The sequence below is a fragment of the Nipponia nippon genome, unplaced genomic scaffold, assembly GCF_047370975.1.
Source record: "Nipponia nippon isolate SJK-2023a ecotype South Korea unplaced genomic scaffold, ASM4737097v1 scaffold_16, whole genome shotgun sequence".
Lineage (NCBI taxonomy): Eukaryota > Metazoa > Chordata > Aves > Pelecaniformes > Threskiornithidae > Nipponia > Nipponia nippon.
The window spans coordinates 10,944,014-10,957,082 of record NW_028262332.1 but is presented as its reverse complement, the minus strand read 5'-3'; the positions used below and the strand labels follow the sequence as shown (position 1 = coordinate 10,957,082).

At 64.3% G+C, this 13,069-nt stretch overlaps 1 protein-coding gene across 6 annotated transcripts in view; it reads left to right on the top strand.

Moving 5' to 3' along the window:
* Nucleotides 1–3,079: 3,079 nt before the first annotated feature.
* LHX6 (LIM homeobox 6) overlaps nt 3,080–13,069 on the top strand; it is an 18,937-nt gene continuing 8,947 nt past the window's right edge. For 3 of the 6 annotated variants that reach the window (XM_087752996.1, XM_087752993.1, XM_087752994.1), the window contains exons 1-5: nt 3,098–3,181; nt 3,711–3,851; nt 4,112–4,297; nt 4,382–4,503; nt 10,298–10,518. In XM_087752996.1, coding sequence (XP_087609122.1) covers nt 3,107–3,181; nt 3,711–3,851; nt 4,112–4,297; nt 4,382–4,503; nt 10,298–10,518 — 745 coding nt within the window. In that variant the 5' untranslated portion in view covers nt 3,098–3,106. Of the gene's footprint in view, nt 3,182–3,351; nt 3,525–3,710; nt 3,852–4,111; nt 4,298–4,381; nt 4,504–10,297; nt 10,519–13,069 lie in introns of those variants that run through there. The other 3 variants (XM_087752997.1, XM_087752995.1, XM_087752998.1) reach the window with 3 other exon arrangements.

The window sequence follows — 13,069 nt, the reverse complement described above, 5'->3', positions numbered from 1 at the left end:
TTGGTGTAACGTGGCGCAAGCGTTTGCGGCACGATGGTTCCGCTGTGCGCTGAGGGTTACCCGCACCAGGTGCTTAATTTACAAGTGTAATGGCTGGCGTTTCACTTAAACCGTTTGATCTGCAGCACATTCTTCTCCCTAAATATTACCTGCAAAATAGAAATCTGAGGAAAAAAACCATCGTCTGGCAGTGTTTTTTCCTTCGTACACGCAGCGCTGTGACTGTGCGTGCAAGGGGGACGTTGGAGGACGTGTGCGCTCGGGCCCGGAGATGCCGGTCTGATTGGCCGATGTCTGCTCTCTCTGGTCCTTTCTAGGGCGAATCTTCGCCTTGTCGGTCACTCTTGAGTTGCTTCCCCAAGCTGGTTAACAGTGGTCTCAAACAAGAGGAGGGAAATAATTTTTAAAGAGCCCCTGATTTCTGTACGCAGGTGTTGCTCGCTGGCGCAGCAAAGTAAGGTTTGTATTCCTGAAGCAGCGCCGCTGCCTCCGAGCAGAGCACGCTTCCCGCTGCCGAAGCGAGCGCCTGGGACGGAGCTGTGCGCGTGTACGATGGATGGATTGCTAAAAGCCCGAATTGTTCAGAAGTAGGTCTTGTGCTGTTAAATGTTTGCTTTCTAGTTTTTGGGTACCTGAGTAAAGAGAAAAGTCGTACCCTTGGGAGTTTGTACCCCTGTGAATGTCAGTAACGCCCGTTTACATTCCTCTGTGAACAGCCTCTGTTTTGTTCTTGCGTGGCCCAACGTTTGTAGTCCTCCGGATCTGTATCTGCGTTATTTAGAACAGCAATCAATTCTATTTCTATTAGGAATTTAGAAAATACCTAGATTCAAATCGGGTGTGTGGTTGTGTTCCTGTTAGAAACATACTTTGATATTTATTTGTATTTAAATACAATTTGTTGACATTCTTGCGGCTCTAAATAAACATTTAAAATGCATGTTTTCCTCCAGGAACGTGAGGGTGGCAAGCAGGAAGGGAGGGTGGTAAATGCTTGGCATCAGCTGAAGTCCACTGATACAAATCTGGGTACAATAGCAGTAGTCTTTTTTTTTTATTATTATTATTTTATTGTTTTCCCTACCAGAGTCACTAACAGAAGTGCCTTGTCTGTCCTCTGGCCAGACTCAGACCTGGGGGAGCTTTATTGCAGGTCACTGTTTGTGTCGGTCGTTCCCGCCGGCCTGGCAGGCGCTCGTGCTGCCTGCGCTTCCCAGGAATGCTGCGGCTTCCCGAAGGCCCGGCTCCTCTTCGGCAGCCGGCGGCGAGAGCACAGCAAAACCAGAGTTTCTAACCCTGGAGCTGGGAGGAGGTAAATGCTCAGTAACGTTTTTCGTGAGCGTCAGCTCTGGCGCTTTGCCTATCAGCCATCATAAAATAGGTTGGAAAAGCACCGGGAAGCGTGGCATCGCTTTGGTGGAGGATGCGGCCGGCTCTGAAGCCGTGAGTACGGAGGGCGGTGGGAAGGAGAGCGGGCTTGGCAGCCGGCCCCCCGGGGCATCACCCAGGGGCTGTTTCCCACCTCCGGCCCGGTCCCCTTAGGGCTTTCTTTGCTTCCCCTGCACTTCAGCAAATCCCCGGGGGCGAGGTGGGATACCAAGGACGATGCTCGCCACCTCCACCGTGGGGGTTTTTCCTCTATTTCAACAATTTTCCTGCCTGTGGTGAGACTCCCTCACCCGGGAAAGGTACGAAATCGTGCCCTCGCCTGTGGGAGCACGCGACACGCCTAACCCCAAATCTGGGGATTCCAGCTGGGTGCTCGTGGGCGCGCAGCCTCCTCGTCGCTGCCTCGTACCAGCTCCAGTGCTGGTGGGAGCGAGCACGGGGGGAAAGAAAGGGGATGAAGTTGGTGCTGATGCCCAGCGACTCCACTGCTTCGCATTCCCCGCGCGCTGCGTGGGCCGTGTTTGCGGTGCAGGCAGCCGTGTCACCCACGCTTCGGGGATCTACCTGCTCTCAGCAGGCAGCGAGGGCAGGAGACCGGCTGCCCGCAGGGCCCAGGCTTGAGCCCGTGGCCGAGGAAAGGCAGAGGCTGGGCTGAAGTCACCCTGTTCCTGTGCCTGTTCCGACTTTGCAGGGCCCAGAGTGCCTGGCCTGTAATTATTAGAGCAGAGAGAGCTGTCAGCGTTGCCGTGGCGTGGTGTGCCGTGGCAGCTACAGCCCTGCATCGCTCTCGTATGCAAACAAAACCTGCATTGCCCTGCTCCGACCGGCGCTGTGTAGGGGGGCAGACAGCTTTCATGGCGGTGCCCGTGAAAACTCACTCCTACGTGTTTCTTCTGGAGCGGTCGGAGCCAATTCAGGCCCCGCCAGCGTGGACGAGTGCTTTAAATTGTCCTTTCTCAGCGCTGCTCCTCCGCACTTGTCCCTGCTGCTCTGCCTTCCTCCGCAGGGCCGAGGGGAGGACGAGCAGCGGGCCGCGGGCTGAGTTTCCGAGGGGTTTCTCGGGCTTTCTTACAACCTCAATGTTTAAAGCTAATGTCTTGTATTTATTCTAAAATGGCTTTCATCTGATTTCCCTCTCGGTTAACAATTTAGCTGTCAAAACCAATAACGGCGAGGATCCATCCCCGGCCGCCATCAGCTCACGTTACCGTCCTGCAATTACCCCGCGGTGGAACCGCTGCCGGGGCTTTGCCGGGGAATTATCAGGTTACTAATGAAGCCCGGGCAGCGGCGGGCGGCGAGACGCCGCGGCGGTGGGTGCGATCCCCGCTGCCTCACCCCATCCCGCCCCGCTCCCGGCCCCGCTCCCGGCGGTGCGGGGCGGTGCTGCCCCGGGGCCCGGCCCGGCCCGGCCGCCCCGTCGGGGCGGGCAGCGCCCGTGCGGTGGGGGAGGACCGGCCCGGCCCGGGCACCCCCCCCTCCCCGCCGCGCCCGCGGGCGGTGCCGCTGCCTCCGCCGCCGCAGGTAGCGGGGCCCGGCGGGGCGGGCGGCCCCCGGGGCGCGGCGGGGGGGCGCCGCTTCCTGCCCGGCCCGCGGCCGCCCCCGGCGGGGGAGCGGGGCCGCGGCGGCTCCCCGCCCTTCCTGCCGCGGCCGCGGGACGCGCCGCCCGCGGGCACGGAGCGCGGCGGCGGCGGGCGGAGCGGGGCGCGCCCGCCCCATGCACCGGAGCCATGAGGGCGGGCAGCCCCGGGGCCCGGGCCGCCGCGCCCCGGCCGGCGCCGAGGCGGGCAAGGTGAGCGCCGCCGCCGCCGCTGCTGCCGTCGGGGCCGGGAGCGGGGCCGGGAGCGGGGCCGGGCGCCCCGGGGCGGGCGCGGGCCGGTACCGGGGCCGGGGCCGGGGCCGGGGCCGCTCGCTGCCTCCCGCGCCCGAGGGGAGGATTTTCCATCCCGGCGTTTTCTGGGGCGTTTTGTGCTCAGCGGAGGGAGAGGGGGAAGAATTTCGATTTTTAATTACTACCATTAAAAAAATCAAATTTGCAATTCTTTGGGTGGCCTGATGGATTCCCTGATTGACAGCCGGAATTGACACTCTGGGTACCTCTTATCTCGGGCATTTACGGCAATTTCTAATTGCAGGTAGTTTGTGGGGTTTTTTCAGCGCTTTGGCTCGCATGGGAACCGAGCGATTACTTCAAGAGGCCCGGGTTAAGTGCAGGCAGGGAGAGAATTCAATCCACATTCAAATTGCTTCATTAAAGAGACGCAGCTTTTGTTGCAAAGGATTTAAATGGCCACTAGAAAGTTCTTATTTATTGTTTTGAGGCGGTTTATATAGGGTGCCCCGCGCTCGCCCGGCGCATGGAGCCGCAGCCTCCCTCTCCCGCTCTCTCCCGCAAGGTGATGCCGCCGGAGCCGCTGCCCAAGGGGAGCGCCCGCTGCCTCGACCCGCACGCCCGCGCCATGGTAAGCGGGGCCGGGGGCTGCGGGGACCCGCCGGGCCGGGGGCTGCGGGGCTGCACCGGGCCGGGGGCTGCGGGAACCCGCTGGGCCGGGGGATGCGCCGGGCCGGGGGTGCCGGGGGCTGCGGGGACCCGCCGGGCCGGGGGCTGCGGGGCTGCGCCGGGCCGGGGGTGCCGGGGGCTGCGGGGACCCGCCGGGAGGCTCCGGGGCTGCGGGGGACGGCGGGGCCCCGGCTGACGGCCCCGCGGCGGCTCTGCCCGCAGTCGCAGCCCGACGGGGAGCCGCTGCCCGGCGCCCTGGAGAAGGAGGACGCCCGCTCGGCGCCCAGCACGCCCTCCACGCCGTCCGTCTGCTCCCCGCCATCCTCCTCCTCCTCCTCCACCCCGTCGGCCGGCAAGAACGTCTGCTCCAGCTGCGGGCTGGAGATCCTCGACCGGTACCTGCTCAAGGTGAGCGGCGGCGGGCGGCGGGGGGCGGCGGGGGGCGGCGGGCGGCCCCCGGTCTCAGCCCCTTCTCTGGTTCACCTTCCGCAGGTGAACAACCTCATCTGGCACGTCCGCTGCCTGGAGTGCTCCGTGTGCCGCACCTCGCTGCGGCAGCAGCACAGCTGCTACATCAAGAACAAGGAGATCTTCTGCAAGATGGACTACTTCAGGTAGGGGACGGGCCGGGGGGCAGCTCCGCGCTGAAGCCCCGGCTGCGGGGAGGGGGCTCAGCGTCCCCGCCGGCTGCCCAGGGGCCGGCTCCGCTCCGGCGCTGGCGGGGAGAAGGTTTGAAAGAGCCGCCGGGTTCCCGGGAGCAGCCGGGCAGAGAGGCGGCCCCTCGGGGCGCGGGGAGGCAGGGGAGCCGGGGGCAGCCGCACCACCCCCGGCGGGGCTCCTGAGCCCCCCGCCTCGCCGCCGGGGTGCCCGTGCCGCCCGGCCGGGGCCCCGCGGGCCGCCCCGAGCCCCGGCGCCCCCCGGCCCCGCGGCGGCAGCGCCTCGGCGCCGGCTCCGCGGCGGGGAATTGGCCCCCGGGCTGGGGAAACGCCGGCTGAACGGCATCGCCCCGGCTCCTGCCGGGGGGCGAACGCCAGCCCGACGGTCTGCGGTGCCGAGCGGCTTTTAGAAAGCCCCGTCCGCGGCGTGGCACCAGAAACGGCGGGGCCTCCCCGGCGGGAGCGCGGTAAAGAACCGAAACAAATTCCCGGCGGCGCAAACCCCCGCGGCCGGGCCGGGGCTCGGCGGGTGCCGCTGGGCTCGGTCCGGACCCGGTCCCCCGGGGCAGCGGCTCCTGCGGGGAGGCTGTTTCTGGCTTCGAAACAGCCTTTTGCTGATAAACCTTAAACCACGAATTTTTCCCCCAAAAGCGGAGCATGAGGGGATGGAGGATCCTGAGCTCCTCACTGGGGTTTAACTAAACACCGGAGCTCCCCGCTCTGACTTCCCGCAGCTCCTGGGGATGAGGGAATGCCGTCTGCCCCGGGAGGCCGGGACCGGCGGGCGGGCAGTGACAGCGACCCGGGCGGGGGCCGCGGGGGCCGGCAGCCTCCTCCCGCCGCAGCGGAGCGGAGCGGAGCGGGTCGGGTCGGGGGTGCCCCGCGGGCAGCGGCGTGCTCGGGAGGAAAAACCTTCGAGGTTTTCTCTAGCGGTTGTTTTTTTATTATTGCGAGGGTCTCCAAATGCTCGCTAAGCCGCGGCTCAGCCCCCGTCCCCGCCGGGGCTGTGGGGCTCCCCGGGTCCCGGAGCGGGAGCGAGCGCTGCTGAGGGCCGGGGCCGCGGCGCTCCGCGTCCTGCCCCGTTCTTATCGGTATTATTTTTTAAACTGCTATTTTTTTTTGGGGTGATTTCACCGAAATTTCCTTCCCTCTCAGCAGAAAGGTTTGGGGAGGTCGGCGGTGCCGTTGTGCTGCTTCGGGGCACTTTCAGCGTTTTTCAGTCATTAATAACCGTTCCGATGCCGTTAACGGTTTTCTTTGAAGAGGGGACCTTTCCGAAGGCGGTTTTAAAGTAGGGACTGGATCTCCAAATTGCCTTCGAGCAAATACAGCGAGTGGCACCCGTTAGAAAGAGACCCGTCTGGGCAGCGGGCGCCGAGCAGCCCCCCCGCCCGGCGCAGGCAGCGGGCGCGGCGCGGGGTCTCCCCCGCCGGCACCGGCGATGCTGACGGAAAACCGCAACGAAAATCGCTGCGGGCTCCGGGGGACGCCCCCGGCTCCCGGGCGGCTGCTTTGGGGGGCGGGGGAGCTCCCAGACCGCGCTTCGCCCTCTCCTTTTTGCTGAAAAATAGGCGTTGGATTTGATTTTTTTTTTTCTTGCGGGAGCGGCAGCGCTGGGTGCGGGGCGGCCCCGCTCCCCCCAGCCCCGGCTCCGCGGGGCTCGCTGCGACCCTGGGCCGAGCCCGGGCCGGTCCCGCCGCGGGGGCAGCGGGCGGGGGTCGCTCCCGCCGCCTCTGGGGGCGGCCGCGGCGGAGGCCGCCGGGTCGAGCCGCGCCGTCGGGGCCGGTCTGCGGCCGGGAGCCGCTCGCCAGGGCCGGGCCGGGGCGGGCAGAGGCCCCCCGGTAGCCCCCTGGCAAACCCGGCTCGGGGGCCGCTCGCCTGGCCCCCGGGAGCATCCTGGCGAGCCCGGGACAGCCGGGACCCGGTGCTTGGCAAAGGACAAATCTGACTCTTGAGATGGTTTGGTTTTGGTTTTTTTTTTGTATTTATTATTTGCTGCAGATGAAGCGTGTGTTTTTTGTTTTTTTTTTTTAAAAGCAAAGCAGAAACCCCATCCTAACACGTGCGGGTCTTCGGAGCCAAGGCAGACGGGAAGGGGCAGCGGGATGCGCTCTGCATGGGGCGAACAGCGGCTTTTATCGCACCAGCGCTAATTCCCCGGCAGCCAGGGCTGCTCGCGGGCAGCCGGGGCTGGGGGCCGTCAGGTGTGGGGCCGACCGCGGGCACGGCACCGCTGCCCGATGCTGCGCGTGTTTTGGCCTGGTCTGTCCGACCTTCCCTTCCCCGTTCATGTGAGGGGCTGCGTAAGTGCTGGCGCTGCCGCGGCTCTGCGGCCTCGTGTGCGTTTTTAAGCAAACGCTGCTGTTTCCTGTGTCTTGTCAAATAATTGTATTTGGCATCCAGGGCTCCAGTGCTTCGAGGAGAACCAAATTAAAATTGGAGCTCATTGAGCAGAACATTGTGTTCCCGGGCGATGCGAGGGCTGCTCGCGGCCAAGCTCCCATGGCTGCGGTCGCAGGGAGGCCCGGCATGATCCTGGTGTGATTCCCGCTGTGACGCCCGTGGCTCCCTGCCTCACTGGGCAGCCCTTGGGCACGCGAGCATGGAGTCCCTGGCCCCGGCATGTGTCCGTGGCGGCTGGGACGGCAAAAGAGCTGTGCCGCGGGTGGGCCAGCACCTGCAGCCCGGCTGTGGCCCAGGTGGCCTCCGTTGCCCCTCGCCATCGTGCCCCGCTGGGGTGATGCTCCCGCTTGAGCACCGCCGTGGCTCAGCGTGGAGATGGACTCGCTGCGGCGACTCGCCGCTGGTCTGCTGTGCGATTTGGGATGGTGGCTGGAAGCCGCGGCTGACTCGGGGGCTGTGCTAGGGGCTTCCGACAGAGCGGGCCCAGGAGGGGATGGGGACATTTGGAGCCATGGCTCTGGGCGCGGCGCATCCCTTGCCTTGTCCCCGCAGGCGGGGATGGACAGCAGGGCTTGGGGAGCTGTGGCACCCGGGTATGAGCGGTGTGTGAGAGCCAGGACGCACCAGGGCGTCCTCCCGCCTCTGCTCTTCCTGCGCTCCAGATGTTGCGGCCACCCCTGGGGAGGTGGGATGAGTCTCTCTAGGATGACTCTCTCTGGGATGAGTCTTTCCTGGTAAAGTTGTTGGCATTTTCCATCTCCCGGTTCGAACCGTTGCGGAGAGCCAGCAGCATCTGCTCACTCGACCACAAACCATGCCCGTGGGGCGCGAGCCGATGGCTCTGGCAGATGCTGGTGATGCTCCGACTTGTGCTGCAGTGCTGGGCTGGAGGAAAGCCGCTGGCTCTGCGTCTCCCACTGCAGTGCGGCCCTGGCCCCATCCCTGTCCTTGCCAGGCAGGTAGCAGGAGCCACGGGGAGCCCCTCGCCTGGTGCTCCGCCGCCCCGAGTGGCCAGGGCTCTTTGGGCTATCGCTGCCCCGTGAGCTCAGTGAACTGAGGTCTGTTTTATTTTTGAGCCGTTATTTCCAGTGGTGACGGGTCGGGGCAGCCTCCTTGCAGGCGTTTCTCTCCCTGTTCCTGTGTCGCTGGCTGTCGCTGCAGTGGCAGTCCCTGCGGTGGTGGTGTCTGTGGGGTGACAGCGGGTGCCCGTGCCCAGCCCCGGCTCAGCCCAGTTTCTGTAAAACCCGATCGCTGCGGTTGGCGCTGGAGGCAGGTGTTGGCCACAAGCCGCGGGTGCAGCATCGGCGGTTGCCAGTGCCGCTGCCTGTGCAGCCCCCGTGCCTCTCGCCGGGCGCTGCTCGCACCGCGGCTCTGCAGGGACAGCAGTGGCAGCCCCTGCCTGCGCTGGCTGCTGCAGCCCTGGGAGCCCCCGTGCCCCTGGCAGCCCCTGCCCCGTGCCCTGGGAACCGCCGCCAACCTGGGGGTCCCGCCTGGCCCCGGGGGGCACCGTGCTATGGGTCTGGGGCCACCTGGGTCCCCCCCCCGCCAATCCCAGCTGGTGTGTGATGGGGACGTGTGACATTTCCCGCGCGGTGCCCTGTGCCTCAGTTTCCCCTCGGTCCCGGAGGCGCCGGGCTGTGCCCGTCCCCGTGCTGTGTCCCCCCACCCCGCAGCAGGCTGCGATCCGAGCGGGGAGCGGTGATTACCACGTGCTATTAGCTCGGTAAGCCTGCCCCTCGTTTGATACCGTTCAGCAAGTATGACTGTTTACATAGCACATTGTTCAAAGTAATTCAATTTACAGGAATGATCTTTACTTCTAAATAAAAAATTAATACAGTTCTTTTGTTTGTGCGTTTATATAAACTAGCTGGCACAAAGTCAGTTTACAATGTTCCCATCTGAAGTAAATTAGTGAAGTCTCTTAGCTAAGTCTCTGTATAATTTCAGCACAGAAATGTCCTCTCTAAGGCAGCCCTTTTTTTTTTTTTTTTTTTTTTTTGGTCAGCTACAGTCAGGCTGAAAAATTTAAACCTTTCTTTTCCTCCCAAATAGTTTTGCCGTTTGTAATTCCAGCACAGGACGGTCTTTCTGCATCTCGCGGAGCCTGCGGCGGGTGGCAGCTCTGCGGCGTGGTGTCGGGCACGGGCAGCGTGCGTTGGCCGTGGCGGGCTGACCTGGGCTCTCCCACCGCCCGCCTGCTACGGCTGGGGCTGCTCTGGGCGTCCGAAACCGAGGGGTCTGTGGTGCCGGGTGTCTCCTGCCGCTGGTGCGGTCGTCTCTTCGCGGTGTTTTGTGCCTGCGCTGAGGGATGCTGGAGCCGCTCGGGCAGGGGCGGCAGCGGCTCCGCTCCCTGGCCAGTGCGGGGGTCGGGAGCGTGCGGAGCCCGACTGCGGCGGGCGGCCGGGTGGGAGCCCCCGGGGGGCCCGAGGCGGTGGGTGTGCGGGGAAGCGCCGCAGCCGCCATCAGGGCCGTGTCGGAGCCAGCACCATCTCTGTGGTGACAGAGGAGATGCTCGCTTCTCCCCTGCTGCTCTTGCTGCTGCTGCTCATTGCATTTATTTTTTTTTAAGCAGCAGTAATACTAAAATGCAGAAGCTGAACCGAGGCCGTGCCTGACCCTGCCTGCTCTGTGGGCAGCACCTCCCGGCAGGCGCTGGCCCAGGGGCCCAGGGCTGCGGGGGCCATGGCTGCGGCTCCCCGTGAATCGCCCGCCCTCGGCCAGCGGCGTCCTGGCAGAAATGGGGTTTTCCAGAAGCACACGCAAAAGTCCTGCACCTGGCGCGGGGATCCTGGCTGTCTCATTGCCTCTTCGTTGCACTGAGCTCCTTTCCAGGGCAACTCACTCGAGCACAATCACCGTCCTCTCGCAGCGAGGAGAACTCCTCGTAGGAGGAAAAGCAGATGCATGCGTCTGTACGTGTGAGGAGAAAACACATGTTTTGATTTATGGCAATGGGAGAGAACCGGCTCTGACACAGTTTCCATCCGAATCTCACACTGGCTGTTATCAAAATACAAAAACCCACGGGCTTGGAAGCTGATTCATGGCGCTGCGTCACCTCAGCCCCTCGGCCACGTCTGGCGCCGCGGGGGCGCAGCGAGTCACACCCTGCTCCTGCCCGCACCGCTGCCCACGCCACTGCCCGTGCCGCCCTGTCGCGGGGGAATGGCACCGGTGGGGCGGTTTCGCTGCGGCCCTTTGCCCGTGTCAGTGTTGTGGGGTTTGGGCTGGACGGGGCAAGCGATGGGGCTGGCAGCAGTGCCCACAGCCCGGCACTGTGCTGCCTGCCCTCACCCTGCCTGCCCTCACCCTGCCTGCCCTCACCCTGCCTCTTCTCCTCCCGCAGCCGGTTTGGTACAAAGTGCGCCCGCTGCGGCAGGCAGATCTACGCCAGCGACTGGGTGCGCCGAGCGCGCGGCAACGCCTACCACCTCGCCTGCTTCGCCTGCTTCTCCTGCAAGCGGCAGCTCTCCACTGGCGAGGAGTTCGGCTTGGTGGAGGAGAAGGTGCTGTGCCGGATTCACTACGACACCATGATAGAGAACCTCAAGCGAGCGGCGGAAAACGGTACGGAGCCCCAACGCCGCGGTCATGGCCTCACCCCAGGCCGTCCCTGTCCCCTGTGCTGACCCCCATCGTGGGGTGCCGGGCCCAGTCCTGTCATCGCCAAAAGCGGGTGATGGGTGGCCCCAGGAGGAGTTGAGTGTGAGGCCCTGGGCTGGCAGAGGGCTCCTGGGGGCGGCCGATGTGCCGGCAGTGCCTGTGGCTCGTGGGAGACCTGTGTGCCATGGGCAATGCCGGGGACAAGCCCCCAGTCCCACGCAGCCCGGCGCGCCACGTGCAGCGAGGGAGGAAGCCACTGGGATTTTGAGGCTGTGAGTCATAAATCTAGAAGGTGGGAAAGCTGGCGATCCGACAAAACTTTCCCATCATTTTCCACCCGCCCTGCCCGTCTGGGGACATGCCGCTCCCAGCTGGACCACGCCATGTGCTGCCGTCCCCACCGCGGCACGCCACAAGCAGCTGGCGAGCCTCTGCTTTCCCAATCAAGTCCCGCTCCCACCGGGGCCGGGCTGGTGACACCGAGGTCAGGCACCCCCTCCCCTTGGGCACAGCCCAGCCCCATCCCTCTGCGTGGCAGCGGCCAGAGAGACGCTTGGAGGAACAAATCCATGGGGTTAGTCCGACACGGTGCATGGGGAGGCCAAGCAGCGCCGGGGCTGTCCTGCATTGGAAAGCACCTGACATATGTTGATACGGCAGCGATCGTAGCTCGGGGGAGCAGGCAGCCTTCTGGGCTTGGTGCCGCAGGAGCTCGGCCATGCCCAGGGCAGGAGGGAGCCTGGCTGGGTCCTGCCCCGGTGGCTGGGGCCGAGGCCGGGTCCGTCTCCCTCCTGCACTAATGCCTGCAGGGAGCGATGGCTGCGGTGTCTGTGAGGCTGTTTGTTTTTATCACGTGAGCGCTGCACCGCGCAAGGGGAGGCTGCCCAGGGACGCTGTGCAGCCGCAGAGTCACCGAGGGAAGGGCCTGGGGTCGCCTTCCCACCGGCCCCCGTGCCCAGGACCCTCCCAGGGCTGGGGCTGCGCTGGGGCATCGCCCCTGGCCGGGAGCAGGGCTCCAGCCCTCTCTGCCCCTCGCGAGTGCTTGGTGGGCACAGGCAGGCAAATGCTGTGTCCCGGCCTGTACAGCATGTGGAAACCATTAACAACCTGACATGAAAATAATCAGTGTTTCTGTTTACAGTGTTTGAGTAAGAGGATGAAAACAGAGTACCCAGTTGGGCTGGGAGGGTCCCAGCTCGGGACGTGGCTTGCGGCATCTAGGTCCATATGGTTGGCTGCTGCGGAGGCACGAGCGAGGCAGCGGGGAGCAGGGATGGAGGGCGAGAAGCCTGGAGGAGCAGGCTGGTGCAAGGACGGCAGGGTCTGGCGCTGGGGGGTCCCACAGAGCTGTTACCCCAGCCGAGGGCTGGGCCGGAGGGTTTGCTGCTGCTCGTAGGGTCCTGCTGGTGTGGGCTGGTGCCCCATGGTGTTGTGGCAGTGCTGGAGCACGTGGCGAGTATCCTGCGTGAGTCCCTGTGTCCAAGTACCCCCTGGTTTTGAAAATGGGATAGGATCACTTTGGAGAGCTGCAGTTGCTGCGGAGTTGGAGGGCCACACTCCCCCCCTCCAGTAATTACCCAGCAATTTCTTCAGCACATGAGGTTTTACATACAAGAAAAATAAACAGATGTTGCTGAAGTCAGAGTCCCATTCATCATCCTAAAAGAACAAGTCAAACTATATGAGAAAGTCCTTCAACTCAAGCCAAGACAATCACAGCCCAGTCCAGCTTGCAGAGTGAGCGCCGGGTTGTGCAGGCGCATCCTGGGAGCGGGGCGAGCACCAGCCCCGCTCAGGCATCCTCCCTCATCCATCACTCGTCGGTGCTTCACCCGCACCACCGAGAGCAGCCGGGCCGGGTACGACACGGGCTGCAGCGGGGACCCTGGCGAGGAACGCCAGCTCCGACCGCCCTCCCCGCAGGCTCCATAGCTGTGTGAGCACGGCTGGGCTCACCCCGACGCTGTGCTTGGCAACCGGGTGGACAGTCCCCCCTTGGCGCGTCCCCCTTAGTGTGGTTGCTGCTCAGGGCATCGGCACCCCAAGGCCATGGGGATGGTGCTGCTCCTGCTGCTGCTCCAGGAGCCAGGAGGAGAAGGTTGGGGTGCGGGAGGATTTGGGGCCAGGGAAAGGAGCAAAGAGCCCATCGAAACACTCTGAGCAAATGAAACAACTGATGGAGGCAGCGCCCGGAGGGGAAGCCGGGGTCACGGGGAGCAGCATGGGGCAGGAGTGATGGATGTCGGTGAGCCTGGCGGAGGCAGGGTCCCCTTCTGAGCCGCTCGCTGGAGGATGTGGCCAAGTGGTGACCGCGAGTCAGGGCCAGCGGGACATCACCTCGAAATCCATCTTCCTGCTGCTGTTTCCCCGTCCCTCATTCCCCGCATCTTCCACCAACTTGCTGCATTTTTCTTAATTCAGTGGTAAACTCCTCGGGGCTGGTGGTGCCTCCTGGAGGGGCTCAGCAGCCTGGGGCAGACCCTGAGCGGTGGTGCTGGCTCTGCTCTTTCTGCTA